The 17,702-nt window shown below is 39.0% G+C and overlaps 1 protein-coding gene across 5 annotated transcripts; it reads right to left on the reverse strand.

The window, feature by feature from the left end:
- Positions 1–303: 303 nt before the first annotated feature.
- LOC109486976 (TNF receptor-associated factor 6-like) lies at positions 304–17,441 on the reverse strand. 5 transcript variants are annotated; one of them, XM_019790894.1, is made up of 10 exons: positions 17,224–17,441; positions 10,740–10,856; positions 9,351–9,452; positions 7,385–7,533; positions 6,560–6,710; positions 5,709–5,870; positions 5,218–5,289; positions 3,903–3,983; positions 2,921–3,350; positions 304–2,523 (listed from the first exon to the last, which is right to left on the reverse strand). In XM_019790894.1, the coding sequence occupies exons 3-10, from the start codon at positions 9,435–9,437 to the stop codon at positions 1,745–1,747; spliced, it is 1,911 nt and encodes a 636-aa protein (XP_019646453.1). In that variant the 5' UTR covers positions 9,438–9,452; positions 10,740–10,856; positions 17,224–17,441; the 3' UTR covers positions 304–1,744. The 5 variants fall into 5 exon arrangements, with proteins under 5 accessions (XP_019646453.1, XP_019646450.1, XP_019646452.1 ...); XM_019790891.1 differs by having other exon boundaries at positions 7,385–7,536; XM_019790893.1 differs by lacking the exon at positions 17,224–17,441 and adding an exon at positions 11,202–11,462 and having other exon boundaries at positions 7,385–7,536.
- Between the last annotated feature and the right edge of the window lie 261 nt (positions 17,442–17,702).

Genomic DNA, 17,702 nt, shown 5'->3' on the forward strand with positions numbered 1-17,702 from the left:
TCTACGATAGCTTGCTTGGTGGCAACGAGTTCCAGTCTACGATAGCTTGGTAATTCTATAAGGGAGAATAAGGCAAAGTCTTGTTCAAATACGTCATGTGGTAAATAGATCAGAATAAATTGGTGCGAATTTTCTTTACGAAATGAAATGTCTGTTTGCAAATAAAAACTCACGAAAAGACATTCCAAGCGTAAGTTCAGGCATTTGCTTCTATCGCAATTTCCCACGATAAACGTGCTATTAATGGTTGTGGCTTACTCTAGAACAAAATATAGTATGGACACATTTTAACACGAAGTAGGTTTATTACACTCCGCTGACGAACATAATCTTTAATCAGTAGAATACATATGTAATATGTATAAAGTTGTAACGTCCAACTTTTAACATGTAAATAATTCTCAATTCTTCATTCATTCATTCTTAATTAGGTATTCACATAACACACACTTTGGGGAATATGTACAATGACCTAACAACGTACGATTGTACATACTTGGGAACGTAACGTAAATAACAGAATACCTTAACGGTACACTTGTAGTGAGCACAACCTAGGCTCATTTGTTCTTATAGTATAGATATATATAATTTTACATATCATGTACTTCTTCTACTTTGCAACGATAAAAAGGGAAAACAAAACGGCAAAGATATACTTGAATAAACATTCTTGAAAGATTTTCTAAGCTCTTACCTGTTTTTTAGTTGTCAATAAACTGGAAGAAATTGTTGAAATTTTGCAGTTTAGATTTTAATGATGACTTGGGATTGTGCATCATTTTCTCTTATTAGTGATATATATGTTCATTTTATCTATATTGTTCTCAATGTTCTGTCAACATTTTCATATACATACATAGGTTAACCTTAACTCACAAGCTCAAAACGGAAAAAAACATGATTGGTCATCAATTTTGTCATTTGCCAGGGCTGCTTGAAGCACAGAAATAACAGCAATTCTCTTATTCTTGGATACTCAATGACCACTATTGGTTTAAACTTTGTAAAAGATATTCAAACAGCATGCAGAAATTTTGACAGAAAATAAAAAAAATAAAGGGGACAGGAAAAATATTAATAGAGATAATTATAAGTCAATGTTGAATATTAGAATTTTTTACATTATAGTGATCATGTATCACATCTGAACACAAAATTTGCATGGCAATAATAATGAATTCATATTATGGAAAAAGATAGTTTTCATCTCTGTAATGTACATTTGTATAACTTGAAACAATGAAAGATCCATGCAATGTCCTGCACTTCCACATTATTCTGCTAGATGGTGCTGTTGCAGCACCTCCAGCAGTGGCAGCTGATGATTCACCTTCAATTGGCAGTAGTTAATTTGTTTTAGCATAATAATTATTTTGCTTCAATAACGGGTCAGTCTTTGTTAGTCGTTATTGACTTTCAGTTCCTCCAACGACCATATATATCAATCCACTTTAATTTGCATGGTACCAAGCTACAGGTTTTTTTTTATTGGAGTAGGGAGGCTGAAGTCACAACAAGATCTCTCCAGCTCCCCTCTCTCTTTCTTACCGCTGCATCAGAGTGAATGTAAAGGTCTGGAATGATGTTGGCTGTCAGATGGCAACACAATCATACTTCAGCTCTCAAATACCATCGCGACACTGGATAGTTTGCTCGAACTTTGCAATCGGATTCTCTTCTTTCCTCAAAACTGTCAAGCTATCAAAACACAAGAGCACTCAACATGCTCTTTTCTGCATCTCTATTGTGGCTGTACCATACACTTGATAATGAGGGTGTCGTTCTTAATGTACTGACCATTCTCTAGACTGCGTAAGAGGGCAAACTCCATGTAACCAAAACCCTTGTGGTTGCGTAGTGTCGTTGGACGTTGAAACGCCGCGTAGCTCGGCTTTGCTACGAGGGTCTCAGTGATGTGTTTGGGTTGCTGTGCTGGGTTACTGTTCTGATCGACGATGGAGAGAGTGATTTTTCCCTGGAACGGCCATTCCAAGATGTCGTCATTTTCGCCCATCATGAAATGGATGAAGAGAGATATGTGTGTCCCGTGTGCGGAGTCTACGCCATTTAGGTTCACTCTCACGCATAGCTTATATCCGTAGTAACTCGTATAAAAACCTGAACTGTGCCGCACCGTTGCCTCTCCCTTGACTGCCTGCTGTCGCAGTTTTGAGTACTCCTTGATGCGCCAGATAAACGTGCCGTTACACATCCTCTCTTTCGTCCTCTCGTCCAGCTCGAAATATTTCTGCTGGAGGGACCCGAGTTTGAGTTCCAGTTCTCGGATGTAGTGCTGCTGCTCCACGATCTTCGCCTCCTGGTTGTGCACCTTGGTTCGAAGCGTTCTCGCGTCAGCCATGGAGCTGTCCTCAGATCTCGGGTTGCCGCTGTCCATATCTCGCGAGGATGTGCCCACGGAAGAGGGGTCACCTGTCCGGTAGCCACTGCTCCCCTCTAGGTGAGCGTACGCATGTGCGCCACCCGCGGCAGCCGCAGCAGTGAAAGGACTCGTCATCACTCCTGTTAAATCAATAAAATACTGTAATTCATGATTTTTCACGGTACTTTTATGTTCACTGTTCTCACTGTCATTTCTGTTATCATTACAGTTAACAAATAATTCCTGGACTTTCATTTTCCTGCACCTATTACCACTGTGATCATATAGTTCCATGAACATGTCCATTTTTCTCAGACCATTAAATTTTGCTACTGTGAACATAAATTGAATTTACTGTAACAGTAGTGTCTTAAACTTTTCAACTGGATAAAAATTTCTTCAACTTTTATGACTTCACAAAGCTGTTTTGCAAAAAACTACTAAAAAGGTTTCAGGCCTCCCCAGCATACCTGTCCAATTTTCATCATTTGATTATGTACTTTGTTGTATAATTGTGCAAATAAACAAACAACAAACCTGGATACGGACTTGCGCACGTCACGGGCTCAAGATAATCTTCAGCCGATGACCAGGTGGTCTCTCCTAGCCGTGGTTGGAAGGGCCTGTTGGGCATGACCAGCTGCTGCAGGCTGTGGCTGAGTTTTGCGATGCCGTCGCCGCCCTGTGGCAGCTCGGAACCGATTGGCAATGGTGAAACCGGAGTGGCGACCGCCATATGTCCGGGAGGAAGGACGAGCATTTGCTGCTGCTCGTGCGTCAGCGGAAGGTTGTGTCTGTGCTCGTATGTAACGTCTTGCATTCTCGCGGGAAGGGACAGAGGATCGGAATGGTTACCCGGACGATGGGTGAACCGTGAGTCTTTCAGAGTCTGGAGAGCGTTTAGCAGGAGTCTTAGATGCACCTGTGTGAACTCTTGTAAGTGTTCTGAAAGGTTACGTCTCTCCATCTGTAAGGTAGTGAGAATATAACCATTAGTTTTGGCATTAATTTCAAATAGGAAAACAGTCTCTATTTTGATTCCTATTTTGATTCCTATTTTTCCAATGTAAGAGTTATTATAATATAGTATATTACATTGAATGCGTATCTACCATGAAATCTACCAATCTACCAGCAGTCCATGAGTCTGTTGAAATCTAATGTTCTGCAAAGTTATGTCTTTCCATCTGTAAGGTAGTGAAAATGTCAGTTACTAGCATGAAAACTTAGCCTCCTTTAGAAGGCTCTATGATGATTTAGGCTTGTTAGGGGTTTAGAATGTTGTTTTTTTTCACAAAAATCAAGTGCAGTCAGACCTGATATGCCACACCTATAAGTCAGGCCCAAAAAACATTGACTCCTTAATATGGAAAATGGGTAAAAATGTTCCTATACCTCATCAATGGCAAAGATAAAGCATGGAGACTTGTAGCCTGGTTACTGACTTGGGAGCTATAATAGGTTTGGTAACCAGGCAAGGTGACTTGCTAAGCTTTTCATTAAAAAACTGTGAACTTACCTTCTCAACATTGCAGCCTACAGCACTAAAGATACACAGCACCAGGGCTCTGGGACACTCATTCTCAACATGACGGGCCATCTGCAAGGAAACTGTACTGTCAACAATGGCTCTTCAATCCAGGTTTGCTGAGGGTTGGCAGTATGTGACAGGTGTTTTGTGTTGATCTAGGTGTGCTGAGGGTCTGCAGTGTGACATATTTTTCTAAAATTTAAATTTCCCCATTAAAATGACCACAAATATCTTGATTTATGGTCTTCTTGTCTTAGTAGTCCTTCGTTGTTGAAGGTATTCACCAGATTACCAGACTACTCAACATGATAAAATCACCAATATTCAACACGATACAAATTACAACTAGAGTTCCCCGATCTCATACCTTCGCCAAATGATGTTAATCTTTATGACTGACAAATTATAGATTATTCCCCCCTGATTTAACAAATAGAATCATGAATTATATCATTTTATCATATTCTCAACCAAAAGACAGTCTTATATTAACAAACAATGCCATTCTAGCATTTCCTCATAAATTATGCAAATAAGGTCCTGATTTGAATACATTATGTTTAGTGATGTTCACCTTCACTTAACTTTCAAATACCACAAGTATGAAATTCCAGGCAGTTATCTTTACATAAATATAAAATTTTCTCATTAATTATGCAAATTAAGTCCTCATTTACATAATTAATACCTGTCTGTGTTTCTCTTATTACCAATTACCAATGTCACAAGCTTCAATAGTCCAACCATGGAATGAAGCTGATTTATAGAATATCCCCATAAATTATGCAAATTACATCCATATTTGCGTAATTGTCAAATAATTATATCAAGCATCACATAAGCTACCTACATACCAAAAATCACGACGATCCGTCAACCGGTTCTTGAGTTACATTGAGTTGAATATTTTCAAACATATAGTCCTGTAGTTCCAGAGCAAGCCGCTAGGGGGCCCAAACTCACGTCACTTCTTCCTCAGCACAAGAGCTACCTACCATCCAAATTTCGTCACCCTAGCATGTCTAGATCATGAGATATCAAAACCGGAAGTGCAGCTGCAGTACCATAACAAGCCGCTAGGAGGTCCAAAATCTAATCATTTTGAGGTCTCATCAAGACCTACCCACCTACCAAGTATCAAGACAATCCACCAAGGCCTTCTGAAGTTATCGTGTTTACAGACACACACACACACACATACACGAACGCCTCTGAAAACATAACCTTCTTGGCGAAGGTAATAATGCAATAATGACTGATGGCAGTTATCTAACTCTTCAGCTTTTTAGCAATGCCCTCATACCTGTTCATTGGTCAGCTGTTGTTGGCAAAACTCACAGGGGCGCACAACGTTGGGACACTCTTCCATGTGGCTCTAAGAAAAATCACATTGTATACGATGATTAAGAATCTGTGATGTAGTGTCACAAGTTCAGAAATTCAATGTAAATAATAATAGTAATGATGCAGTATCTATTCATAAAAGATCCTAGATCGTAGACGAAAATTGGGTGCATTTATTTTATGTATAGGAACAATATTAGATACTATTTGGAACACTATCTAATGCACAGCACCTTACAGTATCTGATGAAGATTTCCATTCTACAATAAAATTTTTGCTGAAAATGGACCTTACAACACTTTCATTTTAATTGGAGATTGACATCATTCTGTTTTGTTCAGGACTGCAAAATATCATATTTCACCAATTTTTTTTCATATCGCAATGTAAATGACATTGGTTCTATAATTCATAAGAAAAATAAAATAATTTATTTTGAACATCACTACCTCCTGTTGATCAAATGGTATCTCCTTGAAGCAGTGCTCACACTTGACCAGACGTCTGGGACAGTCATTGTCCAGGTGTTCGGGGATGTCCTTTCTCCAGAAGGTGTCTCCACACTCCAGCGGGCAACGCACAAAGGCAAAGTTACAGGTGCTTAGGTGGTTCTGAAGATCAGAGGAAAATTGTATGTATTGTATTATGCCATAACTCATAAATGACATATTTATATCTAACTTCTTTACTTGTCAAGTCAGTATTACTACAAATTGAATGTATATGCCCAGTCTGCACTTTTTCATTGAGTGCGAATTTAGTAATTTAGCGAATTTTTTTTCCTACTTTTGAGCAATTGCACACAATGATCGATCACTCTTATTGATAAACATTCCTACTACAATTTATTGCTCTCCTTAAACTATCAATTTCATAATTTTTAAAAGTGTAAACCATTTTGTGGTTCAAGTGAGGACTTCCTTTACTGTACGCATTTATTCTATATCTGTATAGCCGGTATAACTACCGCCTTTCGATGTAACAATAACCAGCTTCGCAAGCACGCGGCGCGGCAGCAGCTGGCTATATTACACTGATCGACTTGTTACACCTAACCCTTGAACATCAAACTCTAGACATTGTTTAAAGCTACCTAATGACGATGCCCCTACGTATACTGTGCTTGGTGACAGCGAGTTCCACTCTGGAAATAGCTCTAGGAAAGAATGAATTCTTGAAAACCTCATTGGTTGATAACTCTGGTACTTGAAGGCATTGCTATCTCTTGTTCTCTTCTGGGCTGGTATTAGGTACTATTCAGCTATTCAGCTGACAAATAAAATATAGAAAAAATTCTTACATCCAGACCAATGAGTTCCATCTTCTCCTTGCAGCCCTTGTTGGAACACTTGACTCTGAGGGCGAGGATCTCCCGTTTGGCAAAGTTGTCTGGGAAGATCTGCTCCTCAGTCAGGGGGGAATTATCCACAGGACACCTGGCTCCTGCATCCCTGTAGCAAGCATAACATGAAACAATCCAAAAATTAAAGGCATCTAATGCAATTTCAGGATGACAAAAAACTATACATATTCTGGATGAAGAACCAGGGCAAGGGCAACATTCCACGTCCAACCCTCGAGCAACGACGGAGGACCACGAGACATTAAACGGATAGTGAGTGTGATTGAGTGAAGACCATATACTGCCGTAGTGTAAGCACAACATGGACCAATCCAAAAATTTGTTAAAGGCATCTTTCTAATATGAATTCAGGGTGGCAAAACTCACACAAAACAAAAAAAAATATTCTGGATGAGGAACATATTAACATATACTATGATTGTCAGACCCCATGCCTTCCCCAATAGACATTAAAGTTAGAAAATCATTCTTCAAACAAAATTGAGATGACGGAAAAAGTTTCGGGCTGGCTACAAGTACAACACTGCAAGTACATATTAATAATGTCTTCTTGAGTCTCTGTGTTTGCATTCATGTAATAAAAGTACATTTTTCTAATGTAAAAAAAAAAGAAAGAAAAGGATGTACATGTATGTCTAACAATTTTTATCTTTCCCCTAGGGTGGGTGGCCCTTAGTAATAGTCTTCGACTAGTTGGGACACCCTGGCTTCTTTGTAAGCTGAAATAAATAAATAAATAAATAAAAGAAAAGGAAAGCTTACCTGATAGATTTGAGTATACAGTATCTGCAGAAGCGGTGTCCACAGTTGGTCTGGACCGGTTCCCTCAGGCCCATGAGGCAGATGGGACACTCGTATTTGGGCTCCAAAGGGGGGTCCCAGAGAACGTCCCAACCCTCCGTCATTTCTTCCTGCTGACAAACAAACAAACATCCGTGAATAGTTTCATCTGGTTGGTAAGACACTGAGTAAAAAGACTCTTTTTACATAGCCAAGTCTTTTATTCAGCCAGAGTTTTGGTGACCGTCTGTCACTTTCCTCAGGGCAATTCTGACCGGTTCACATTGCACTGCAGCACAGGTGTCGCTGCTATAGATGCATTCCTGACAGATGGTCACCAAAATGTCGGCTGAATAAAACACTTGGTTGTGTAAAAAGAGTCTCTTTACTCTCTGACAAACAAACAATCAAAGGTCAACGGTGTTGAACACTTCTTGTTTGAATGCAATACTGTCAAACCATTGCACTGTTCTACTACTAATGTACCCTAAGGGGTTTGATGTAACAAGTGAATATATTTGCAGGAAACAGAGTAAAGTGCTGTGATATGGAAACGGAAGTTTTAAAAATACAACAACAACAAAAAAAAAGAAAATAAAATCAAAGGTCGTTGGTAAATTATTTCATAAGGTTGGTGAATGATTAAATAGCAAAGTTCTTTATTCACAACCACTTGTTTAACAAGAGTTGATGAATGTCAGTGGGGTCGTGAGGCGTAACGGTGCTTGACTTTGAACCAAGAGGTCCCGGGTCCTGACATGCCACCAACCTTGTGCCCTTGGGGAAGGCACTTCACACGACTTTCCTCACTTAACTCAAGTGAAAATGAGTATTGTCTGCCCTGTATTTTGTTTTAGAGAGAGAAACTGAAATGTACATTGTGGAGTCGATACCTTTAACTTTGTTGGACCAATTAAGGCCGTGGATCTAACAAATTTGTTCTGCCAGCGTGCAAAATAAATGGTTGCCCGGTTACCCTGGGCAACCAAATTTTACTTGGGGCAATCTATTTTTTAACCTAGGTAGCCCAGTGTGCTACCTGAATTTTAAGAATGCCCCACCCTCAAATTGTGCCCACTTGGCTTGCACCACAATTTTATGTATCAATGGCTACTAGTATCAGCTAACTAAAGGCTGTTAGAAATATTGTGAAAGGCTTATGTATGTAACATAATTTAATTTTAGGAAAGTAGTAACTTATAGGTGGGGCAACCTAAAATTCTGATGGGCAACCTAATTTTTGCCGTAGGTTGCCCACTGGGCAACCTGGTTCAAAAAAGTATTTTGTACACTGTTCTGGGTAAGTCAGAGAGTGTGCTTTAGTCACTGGCCTTCTGCCATTTCCTCCTTCTGCCACACAAGAGAGCCGTGTATGTGTTTTACTTAGAAATCCCGGAGGATTAAATTCAAATTCAAAACATGCTTGGATAATTCACGGTCATGGCAAAGGGCTGGCATTTCAACAAACTCTCGGCAGTTAAAGTAAAACTCGCTCCCGAACAAGGAAGAAGAAGGGAAAAAAGAGGTTTGAAAAAAATCTGCGTCAATGGATTTCCTGAAACAAAGCTGTTCTAATACCGCTTTAACAGTCTTAAGAACCATTGTAATCTGAGTTTGGCCATACTTCAACACTGACAACTCACTACTTACGTGTACAGGTTAAAATCTCTCGCAGCCATTTTGCTGAACTGTGGATTTCATTCAACACTACGTACTAAAAGACATTGGTAGCATTTACATTCATTATTACATAATTTATAAGTAAATCCTTTTCCTACCTGCTGTTTTTGAAGGCTAGTTCCTGGTGTTGTCTGACCCGCCATCCCAGTAGACTCATATCATTGATCATGGATTTCATTCAACAATACTTGGTACTTTCTAAAAGACAATTACGGTACCATTTACATGCATAATAAAATTTAAACATACCGGTTAAGCGTTTTCCTACCTGCTGTTTTTGAAGGCTAGTTCCTGGTGTAGTTTGACCCGCCATCCCAGTAGACTCATATCCGGCCCCACGGCCCCCTGGCTTCATGTCCCGTCCAAAGACCTGCAAGTGAGAAACAATCAGCTAAATCATAACATTGCTTCTAGCTATAGTAAAGCATTGATCTTGATTCCAACACACATTTTACAGAGAGATCAAATTTTCAGCGACCACTGTCGCCTTCCTCAGGATAATTAATGACCAATGACTTCACAACGTGATCTCGCGAGAGTTACGGTTTACAAACACGTGACACGAGCCTACTTTTTAAGACGCATTAAGGCCATATATATCAGACCAACAACCTGCAAGTGACATTTAGCAATAACGAAATATCCGCCAGCTAAATAATGCCCCGGCCCTAGCAGCCACTAAGTCAGGGACAAGTTTTCAAAAATCCACTTGCCATATCGGGCAAGTACAGGTCATTTCCACTTGCCCGAACCAACTTTTCACTTGCCCAAAATATGTACATTTCTACGCATTTTTACTAGCACCAAGAAAATCTTATTTTGGAGTTTGATAATGTTGGATCGATAGTTTATGTATAGAAATAAGGTGGTTTGACTTGCTCCAAACAACATAACAGCTATACTTTGCATCCAAAAAATTTACTTGGCCCAATCAGGCAAGTGTAGGGGCACATGCACTTGCCTTTAACAAAAATACATTCTTCTCAAATTACAGGATGTTCACTGGTCTGAACAAAACATAAACAACCTGTCATAAAAAGAGGATGTTCCCCGTAATATCCTGATACCGACTGGTACAGCCTGGCACAAGAGGTAACGTTAATTGTCTACTTCCAAATATGTATGTTAGACAGGGAAGTACATATAGCAAATAATAGGCATGCACACCAAATAATTAAAAAAAAAAAAACAAGCTTTCACTTCTTTAACCTAAAAGTATAGAACTCAACAAGATAGTGTCTTTGATTCCAAAGTGACCAAATAATGTAACAAAAATGTGAGAAAATGTTGTTTTAAAAACAGTTACAGTATGAATTTGTTAAACCAAATCATTGTGTTATTCTTTAGAATATGTTTTTTTTTAAGCTTGCACAATTTACACCATGTATCTCTATTTCACAATCGTTTGGTTCATCATATCAGTTAATATATGATAAAATAACAACTTACAGTGCATTCAACAGCTCCTGAGAGATTACAACAACCAACAGTTACTCTTGGTGAAACAGATCTTTAACTTTGCTAGCAACCCACCGCAGGGCAAAAAAAGGTCAAGGGTCTATGATAATGGTTAAGACATGAAATCATTCAAAAATATTGTATAAAAATGCCAGCAGGACAAGGGTTAACAGGAGCCTTACCAGGGTTTTTCACTCACCTTCCAACTATACAAGTGTGAAGTTGTTTCTCCATCCAATTCATCTCAAGTCACCACCAGCAGCAGGCCGGATACAGTCGTGATACACGATAGTCATAGGACGTCATCATAACTCAACTGTATAAAACAAAAACTCCAGTGTTGACACAACTTAAGGGGCTCGAAATATCAGATACAAAATACAAAAAAGTTTTTCACTGCAAAGAAAAGCAGGAAAACGCCAAAAGCAGTTACTTAAGCAACTGGATATGATTTTGGAAAGGTCATTGATGACCATTTCCAAAATCATATCCAGTTGCTTGAGTACTTTACTGCGTTTTGGCGTATCTTATTACCTGGAAAAGATCAAAAAGAGGGTATTTCCCAGGTACACTGAACTTACAAAGAGTGCACCTATATCCTGTTTTATGAGAATATTCAGTAGCTTCCTGTAAAGAATTGCATCAAGGATATATCACTTACTTCCGTAAACAGGGGCATGTCTTCGGGGTACCTGGCTGTAAATTACAAGGAAGTTTCCTCATTTACTGAACACAAATTTGCACACACAAAGGTCAAGCTCTCAATTTGACATACGCGCTTGGGCCACACCAAGCAAATCATGTGGAAGACATCACCCTTTTTTGCCTATTACAAATCTATTTTAAAATTATTTAAGTACATTAACTTAGTAGTACACAAGTGGCGTCTGTGTGGTGTAGTGGATGGAGCATCCGACTGTCAAGCAAGGGGACCCAGGTTCAATCCCCAGCATTGAACCCAGACATGTCCGGACATGCACCCAGACATTGACACACTGCCCTTGGGAAAAGCACTTACAGTAACGCTTATTTCCCCCCTCAGTTAGAGGGATCCTGGGCCCTACTAGGGTTTGGGTTGGCATTAGGAAGGGCATCCAGCCGTAAAAATCTTGCTTCAACAAAAAGACTAAAGTACTTCTTGCAAGCACGTCTAACCCCCGGTTCGATGTTAAAACGGTAAAAAAAAAAAAAAATTTCGCCAAGCACACTGCTGCTGTTTTAAAATCTGTCGACTATGAACAAAGCTTGAATGTTATTTTTGGGGTCAACTTTTTTATTGAATGTTGGAAGCTTGTGCTTGTGCCATGTGGAAAAATTGAATTGCAAGATAGACATTAGTTTGGTAAATTTGCATAATCGAATTCAATGTCAGAATGCAGTAATTTTGTTGTAGTTTTGCCCACCTACGCACGCGTTTTACCTCAATGGGCACATTGGCATCTTTATGTACCAAATTATATTCGTATTGCCCATCAAGCAACTTACTAGTACACATACAAAGAAGGTGAACCTTGGTTCAGTACCAGTCCAAAATTTGCTGGCCAGTTTTCAAGAAAAACTGTGGCAGTTGCTCTTGCTAGCGCTGCCTTCGAATTTAGCTCAGTCAGTTCTTACAGACATCCGCCTACACAGTGTTGACCTTTTGATGCAAGTTCCACGAATAAGTACTAAGCAGACTGGCCTTGTAATGTTTCCCGGAAAAAAAGACACTTACTGCGAAAAGCTCTTGGCTTTCTCGAGATCGGTCTCTAACGTTACCAGAGGCTATAGTCTCCTACGTAATAAAATTTAGTCAAGTAGGGGGAATAATTGTACAGTTTTCATGTGCCCACGCAGTTCTGGGTGAGACTTATGTACTGTCCAAGCCAGGGGACCATAGAAAAATGGCCACCTTGAACAGGTGGTCTCCTTGAAGAGGGTCGTCTCACAACATGACTGAGGCATAAATGGTTTCCGAGTTGAGATGTTCTAAAACTTAAAGAAAAAATAAAGTCAAATTCTGTAAATGCATGTGGGGAGGGTGGCACATGTAACAATAATATGTTGAACAAAAACATCATCCCGCAGTTGAGGCAAACTGGCCGGTTTCTCCATGATTTCTCATATAGTTATCTTCAATAATCTACATGATCGAAAATGTCATGTATTCACCATGTGCAGATATCAGGACAGGTGGCCTGCTTGAAGAGGTGGTCTCCTTGGAAGGTTGACTGTAATGTTATACAATGTAATTTGCTTGGCAGAAAAAAAGTTTAATTTAGAAAAAATCACACAAAAATCCAAAAGGGTAGATTAGCTTGCAAACCTGAATTTATTGCTCACTGAACAATAATCAGTACATACTGAGTATTACTGGTTACCGGGCAGATACTGTAGTGGTAGAATTACTTTTTTTAGTGTTCAATGCAATATTGCAGAATGTCAAAATTTTGTTCTGCAATTCAGAAATACTTTCTGCAAATACATGCTTATAAGTCTAAATTGTGTGTTTGCAAACATTTTACATGCAAAATTACTTGACTATAGAGCCAGTAGTAAACACAGAAAGTTTCATTAAACACCATTGAACTCCTAGCCTGATTTTTCAGTCTGCAAAATTGCAGGTTGCTTCTAATAATTTTTCTTCTCCAAATTTTTCTTTCACATGCAATATCGAAAATGTCTGTGCAAAATGCAGACTGCATCTGGGTATTTCTAACACTGCACTGGGTTGTTTTTAGGTGAAATATGAATAATGGATTGTTATTCACACAAAGTGACTTAATCCCCGGACTTACGCCAAAGTACACTAACTTGACGTCAGAAAATGGGGAACTGAAACACTATCCTTGTTGTCAAGGGCAACTTCATCCAAAACAATAACAGAGTTGAAGAAGAGGCACTTTTTAATCCGCTTCATGTTTCACCAAGCAATGCAGATCTAGAGATTTGTATCCTGGGTCATCGACATGCTTAAGATTAGGTGTGCACACAGTGGAATAGGGCTCAAAATTCATTTCTGGGAATAGGTGCACTGGTGCACCCAACCTAAAAAATTGGGTGCACAAAAAAATTTTGGGGTGCACCATAAAACAAAACCTAATTACTGGTCCTCTTCAATTCTGAGCTTGAAATGGGAGCTTCAAAATTTTAAACAAGTACTACATCAAAGATTTTATTATTTTTTGGCACTTAGATGCCAAGAATATTCTGCATGATATTATACATTTGATATGTACAAAAATACCTACAAAAATATTTGGGTGCAAAAAAATTGGGTGCACAGCTCCAATTTTGGGTGCACTAAGATGCATATGCACCAAGTATTTCCAGCCCTGATATATGTACATTTTAAAATAGCTTACAATTTTCTGGATAAAAAAGCACTAGTAAAACATTGATTTTATCACGTTTTTGTACAAAATTGACCATGCTACTTTTTTTCCTTCAACATACAAGTGCAAAACCAGGAAAAAGTTACAAGAAAAAAAATATACGAAAATATCACCTGATGTTGTAGTAGCCACTTGTACTGGTACTAGTGACTTTATGTATTGGTAAAAATAACTTTGACGAGTGGCGTAATTCATAAAACTTAAGAGGAGGAAAAGAATAACCATCCAATTTTTGTTCCTGTTATTTTTACACACGAGAAGTACGAGTGGTCTTCCAGTTTGTTTGCTTTAGATTGTTTGCAAGTCCTACAGGATTTGTTGCCTTAACAAGTCACTGACACTATCAAGACTTACGTCATTCTCATAGTACAGGCTTTCAAATCAAACGTTCACCGCTATCTCTTGACATAGCCATGTTTCTCTCATATTTCTAGTTCAATGCCGAGATTAGTGGTCTTATAGGCCTTGCATTGAACCACACATCCGTTAAAAAAAACCTTCCTGCTCTTCCAAGATATATTAAGTATAAGATAAAAAAAGTTTGAACTATTGTAAGTAGAATTTCTGTGTTTGGTGTTGCCGTCTGCCCAACAAAAAATGTATAATTACTGTCAAAATATGTACTTTAACATATGATTAACAAAACTCATTTATAGGTTTTTGGTGTCACACTGTATCAAGTAAAATCCTTTCAATGTGTTTCTTTCTCCAAAGACCAAGAGGCAACAGTTGTACACTTCAACTTCAGCAACTGCACAACTGCTTTGTGAATTTTGTGTGGTAAAACGACTGTCACAGTAAGTTTTTAGAATTAGAGCATCGCTGATTATGCCTTGTCCAAAATGCATGCAGATTTCTAGAAAAGAATGACTAGCAAATTGTATTTTGAATAATTAATTGTAGAGATTATATATTAGAATATATTTCTATATACTTTCATTTAATATACTCAATCCAGATATATTAGGGGCTTTTTGGGGGGCTTGTTTCGTCAATTTACTAGTTATAAGTTTTAATCTTCTAATAGACTAATACACATGGTCCTTGTAACAGTATATGCATGCAACAAGCATTTAGAAATCATACCCTGTTACACACTGCTTCAAGTTTGAACAAGCATTCCATGCCCAAAATATTTCCGGATGTAAGGGCCAAGCATTTGAAAGGTACTGATGCCAGAACATTCTGTGCAGAATTATTGATGAGGGGAGCGAGCCAAAGCTTGAATACTTTGGATACCAGCTGGCTAAGGGCCTTTTTGTGAAATTACATGATCTTACTTCATACGTCGGGTGGTGTAGTGGTTAGAGCAATTGACTATGAACCGGGGAGACCCGGGTTCGATTCCGAGTCGTACCCGGTACATGTCTGAACATGCGCCCCGACGTTGTGCCCTTGGGAAAGGCACTTTACACGACTTTCCTCACTCCACCCAGGTGTGAATGGGTACCTAACTTTGGTTGGGGAAAGCCGTATTGAGGTCACCTTGTGGCGCCGAATGGCAGCCGCACAGACCCTTGCGACAGTTCCACAAAAAATAATTGTGGAACAAATATGTGTATCGTTTGTATTATTTGATTGTTGTAATTGTTGTGATTTGTATTGATTATTATGTGATACCCTGCTTCAATTCAGCCATATAAAGGCTTCGACTGCACGGGTACTGTTTGGACGATAAAAACCATTAATAATATACACATGTTGTATGTACAAGTAAAGCACGTCGGCAGAATGCTCTGCACCTGTGCAAAACCAGTAATGTATTGTGTATAACACTTCGGCAGAACTTATTTAAAAGGCTGTATTCACGCATATAACATCCCGTCTGTAGTTTCCAGATGTCATGTTGGAAAAGATATCCTCTGCAACTCAGACAAAATTCTGATGCAACGTTGACCAAACTTGTTTTGAAAATTGAAAACCATGAAAAATTAGTTTCACGCAGGCGCAAATTACGTTCTGCTGACGTGCTTATATACAACTAAAAAGTTTAAAAGAAGTCCAAAAACAAGTTGCGACAAACCCATCTGCTTGAAAATCACTGAAAAAACATCCAGGTGCATCTAACCTTGACCTGGGTTGACCCATGACCCATGTGACCTGCTAGGTTTGACTGTCAGAATCAAATATTTGCAAAAGCGACCTCATTTAAAAGCATGCACAATGACACATATTGTCTATAGGTTGAAGTGTTTATAAATGTTTGCATAAAAGCAAGTCTTTGTTTTTGGTGCACACCAATGAATAATACATCAGGCATATGAAAACATGTTTTTGATGCATGGTCTCTTCCTCAAGATATAAATCATACCTGGTAGTGGCTGGTACTAGTATCAGGGCTCGAAATTCATTTTTGGGAATAGGTGCACTGGTGCACCCAATTCCTAAAAAAAGTTTTTTGGGTGCACCTTATAAGTGGAATGTCAGCAAAAACTAATTATGTTTCATTTCGGAATAAATGTACTGCAATACTGATTTAATTATTTTATTGACCCTTAGATATCAAGAATATGCTGGAAACTACTATACATCTTTACATACATAAATATTTTGGTGCACTGCATGGTGCACCCACAGAAAATATTGGGTGCACAGCTCCAAATTTGGGTGCACTAAGGTGCACATGCACCCAATATTTTGAGCCCTGCTGTATTGTATTACAGCCAAAACACCTGTTATTGACAGGGGTGACTCATAACTATCACCTGAACTGTTTGCCACAAATTATGGCACCACCCTTTTTCAGGTAACGTGCAGAAACACACATATACATCTATATTATAAATTATTGTCGGAGTACGATAGAAACAGGCCTGAAGCTATGTCAGAAAGGGGAAGTCAGCAGCGTTCAGCAACTTTCGTTAACTGACTTGTTTGAGTAAAGTTTGACAATCATGACTCTTACTGCACACACAACCACGCCTTTAGACCTGGCGCACAGCCCAACCCAATGAACTACATACAGGGACAACCACAGAGGAATCACTCACAAAAGCAGTACTGTCAACCACACTGTAGCAAACCTGCACAAAACACTGGTAGAAGTACTACAGTAACACATATTATGAGGGTTGGGAACACAAAATGTACTGTAGGATGCAGAATTTGAGGTCGCATTTCCCATGCACGATCGATAAACCTTACACGTGGAACTCTTGTTTACATCTGCTAGACTGCAAACCTAACCCAGCCTGCTGTAAAACGGACATACGTGACATCAACACAAATTTCCCCTGGCCAAAGGTGTATACGTGTGAAATACAGGGACCAGGGCAAGATTATAAAGCTTGGATTACAGCGTAGCCCTACCTTTTTCCCGCCGACTAGTTGACCGGAACCTCCTCTACCGGTGTTCCTGGTTGTGTGGGGGGTTCATTTTCGGGTCCACTTCCCGAAATTCAGGTCTTTCGCAAGAGACTTCCTGCTACGAGAGCTATTAGCAGAATTGCTTATGTCTGGGCGGCTGCCTCTGCAATGGTTAGCTATATATAAGATCTTTACCGAGTCCCTCTCGATAGTTAGTGTGAAAGGGGGAAAGGTGGGGATTCCCCACTGTAGGACGATTGAATTCGACACGGGGGTGTTTTCTTTTTTAGTTCAATTCTTAAATGTAGTGTGTCACCAAACTGCAACTGTATGATACAAAATCAACAGTTATAGTAGAAAAAACTGTCTAAGATATAATTTATAACTGAAATTGGCATAGAAAGAAGGAAAAGCAACAAACTACAAATGTGTTAATCTTTTAAGAAATGTTACTTCCACCCATAAGACTTTTAGACTCGTTC

This window comes from Branchiostoma belcheri, unplaced genomic scaffold (assembly GCF_001625305.1).
Source record: "Branchiostoma belcheri isolate BF01 breed outbred unplaced genomic scaffold, Haploidv18h27 scaffold84, whole genome shotgun sequence".
In the NCBI taxonomy this organism is placed as follows: domain Eukaryota; kingdom Metazoa; phylum Chordata; class Leptocardii; order Amphioxiformes; family Branchiostomatidae; genus Branchiostoma; species Branchiostoma belcheri.

Bases quoted from the DNA above. Each gene is read 5' to 3' on its own strand.
- LOC109486976 (XM_019790891.1), bottom strand. From the start codon at position 9,437: ATGAAGCCAGGGGGCCGTGGGGCCGGATATGAGTCTACTGGGATGGCG. The intron at 5,871-6,559 runs GTAAGAATTTTT...TCTGATCTTCAG, and splicing joins TGGAACTCATTGGTCTGGAT to AACCACCTAAGCACCTGTAA. The intron at 3,351-3,902 runs GTAAGTTCACAG...ACTACCTTACAG, and splicing joins TAGGCTGCAATGTTGAGAAG to ATGGAGAGACGTAACCTTTC.